Source organism: Amyelois transitella, chromosome 9, assembly GCF_032362555.1.
Source record: "Amyelois transitella isolate CPQ chromosome 9, ilAmyTran1.1, whole genome shotgun sequence".
Classification (NCBI taxonomy): domain Eukaryota; kingdom Metazoa; phylum Arthropoda; class Insecta; order Lepidoptera; family Pyralidae; genus Amyelois; species Amyelois transitella.
This window is the reverse complement of record NC_083512.1, coordinates 8,512,543-8,515,414: the sequence shown is the minus strand read 5'-3', so window position 1 is coordinate 8,515,414 and position 2,872 is coordinate 8,512,543. Positions and strand designations below refer to the sequence as shown.

At 37.8% G+C, this 2,872-nt stretch overlaps 1 protein-coding gene across 1 annotated transcript; it reads right to left on the bottom strand.

The window, feature by feature from the left end:
* Window positions 1-773: 773 nt before the first annotated feature.
* On the bottom strand, window positions 774-2,503 carry LOC106142804 (uncharacterized). The gene is made up of 3 exons (XM_013344707.1): window positions 2,461-2,503; window positions 1,771-1,949; window positions 774-1,016 (listed from the first exon to the last, which is right to left on the bottom strand). The coding sequence occupies exons 1-3, from the start codon at window positions 2,501-2,503 to the stop codon at window positions 774-776; spliced, it is 465 nt and encodes a 154-aa protein (XP_013200161.1).
* Window positions 2,504-2,872: the final 369 nt, after the last annotated feature.

The following is a 2,872-nucleotide window of genomic DNA, read 5'->3' as shown; positions in this document are numbered from 1 at the left end:
GTTACTTATCCACAGAAAAAGTAACTATTGGAATTGAATTTTAGTAAGAAATTGAAGTTTTAGTAAGTATTAAGTCTAAAAATTATACTTTAGAAAACGGGTTGTAAAAAATAGAAAAGTGTTATTAAAAACTAGTTAAGTACATATTGAAGGTACTATTTGCGAACAAAGGTCGCCATTAATGAGGAATGTAACGAACCACTGACGGTTGTTACATAATCGCTTGTATTAAGGAACTAGGTAGGATTTAAACGGAATGAGAGAGAAATAACAAACTGGTAGTAATTATTTTTTTATTTTATTTAGGCGATAGAACTTTGAAACAAATTTCATAATTGAAAAAATCAAAGTTATACCTTTAAATTTCTTAGAAATTATCTATATTATCAAGATCTATGCGGGTGTGATAAAAATGGTACAAGACGATAAATGTAATATCATTTCGGTATCTTTACACATAATTTTGAAGCTATGCCGTGGCAAATGCAGCAATTAGTTTTAACCTACCTAGCTACTTTTCTTCTTAGGTTTAAAGATCTTTATCTTTCTTTGCTTATTGAACTTCCCTTTTGTTTATTTGTAATTACATTTTTGGGAAAATGATTTACTGAGGATTTATAGATACTGTAGCCTACCTACACACTTTACCGTATAACCGAAAGGATATTCATATACCTCGAGCAAATTATCAAACGTAGCGTGATCACAAATGGGAACTAGTCAATTGGTCTTGATTTATTTATTATTTATCTAATCTAAAACTAATAAGGCGATCATAACGTCAGTATTGCAAGAGGGGATAGAAGTAGGAGGATGTTTTGCGTTAAGGAGATGGTTCCGGAGTCGTGGTTGCAAAGGGAGGTGGTACAGCAGGACGTGCAGGCATGGAGTTTGGTTCTTTCGCCAATGATGATGCAGCCAGGCTCGCAGTGTTTAGTGCAGTTCCGCTCGAGGGCCCACATCTTTAGCGCAGTCGTGGAATTTTCGGTAGAGGTGGTGTAAGAGAATCGTTTGACCTGGAAATCAGAATGTCGGTTATTTTTCAATAGTCACATGAATCGAGTAAGGTGCTAAATATCATTTCCATTATAACAATGATGCAAAACTTCCTCAACAGTAGCGTTGTTTGATTGAAAGTTGTAGTTTAAAAGCTGCAAAAACATTATAATTAGTTTTGAAATAACTGTAGATAGACTGAAGATACATAATCTGAATACAATAGGATGGGCACTTGAACAATAATGTAAACCACTACACCGCAGGTCAACGTCTCTTCCTCAAAAGTATCGGATGTCACCTTTGTCTGCTTTTGTTGCAACACAATGGGTCGCCTACCTTATAGTAACGCTTGTGGTTAGGTGTTGAGGGCTGCTCACTTTTGCGAACGAAATATTCATAGGTAGGTTTTACTTATTGAAATCAGTACCTTCTAAAATACATAATGAATAAGCACTTTTATCAGATTAGTTCGTAGAGACATTCGTTCTCTGCCTAATACGATCCTTAGGAGGTCGTCACACTTGACTTCTGGCACTTCTGCGAGGCATTTGTAAAAAAAATACGAGAAAACTCACACATGTCACGTTGGCAATTTGGGATATAATCTGATTTGTTACGACGGAAGTCCACACATTTGCCTCCTGGAACTTCTGCGAAGCTTTGATATTATGAATTACTTTCCATACACATTCTCGCTCGACTCTTAGATTAGGTAAATTTAGGAATTTTTGCTGAAAACAAAGAAAAGGTTCAGACTATAGTAGAACTCACCATACACATCCGTCGGTCATTGTGGCACTTGTGGATAAGGGCCGAGTTGTTTTGGCGGAGGTCCGCACACTTGTCTTCTGGCACTTCTGCGAGACATCGGTAGCACCACAACTCGTTGTTGGGCCGAGCCGCCGCGGACGTGACATGGACGCTGTCTCTCAGGAGGTCACAGTCGGATTCTGAAAGCAGCATATATTGAATGTAAAAAGAATGTCGATATTCGAGCCGTTTTGTGTGAGTTGTTCAAGTGTATTGACAGGTCAGGTTTGAAGATTTTTGAAAAACCATCTTTGTGTAAGTAGATGTTAGTTCAAGAATTATCATCGATGGAGATGGAAATTCATTAGATAGATGCATCAAACTTTACAAATGGCAAGGAACTGTCATTAAATTTGGTCATCCATTCTATCTGTAACTATTCTGTTTCTTTGTCCTTCTTGAGGCACTTGATAAAGTTAGGTAGGTACTCAACCATCAGGTCACCTAATAAAAGAAATGTTTGCAAGTGTGTATTGTTAAACCTAACCAAAACAAAGACCTGACCATAGACAATTGACATTAACTGAGTAACCAAGAAAATCAGCGGCAGTGTAGTATCTTGAGGATTCTATATGTTATTACAGCACTACTGTTAACTAATGGTGGTTATGAATGATGTATCTACTCACATAAAAGTATGTTTTGACATACCTGGTGCTAGTAATGACAGCGAGATGAGGATCAGTGAGCGCATGGTGCGACGACTGTTTCGCGCGCATGATCCCAGCATCCCTATCGATCCGTCTGGACCGACCTGTTGCTGGCCCGGGGTAGCCCCGCCCATACTTCCCCCCTCACCAACCCAGAGCTCCACCAAAACACTTTGATCAGGAAAACAATATCAACTTCGAAATTCTTCGTAAAATTAAAAAGTTTCGCCTAGTCTATGGTAGTTCCAGAAGTAGGGATTAAGTAATTGTTTTCGCAAAGAAGTACCTACTTCAGTGCTCGCATAGTTCTGTAACTCTCACTTAAGCCTTGTTTCAAACATATTTGTATTATTAGTTTAGATTGTTTAAAGCAAACAAGCATTGTACTATTATGACTATGATTTTAGGTCGTT

Bases quoted from the DNA above. Each gene is read 5' to 3' on its own strand.
- LOC106142804 (XM_013344707.1), bottom strand. From the start codon at position 2,503: ATGCGCTCACTGATCCTCATCTCGCTGTCATTACTAGCACCAG. The intron at 1,950-2,460 runs GTATGTCAAAAC...TGCTGCTTTCAG, and splicing joins GCTGTCATTACTAGCACCAG to AATCCGACTGTGACCTCCTG. The intron at 1,017-1,770 runs GTGAGTTCTACT...TCTGATTTCCAG, and splicing joins ATGACCGACGGATGTGTATG to GTCAAACGATTCTCTTACAC.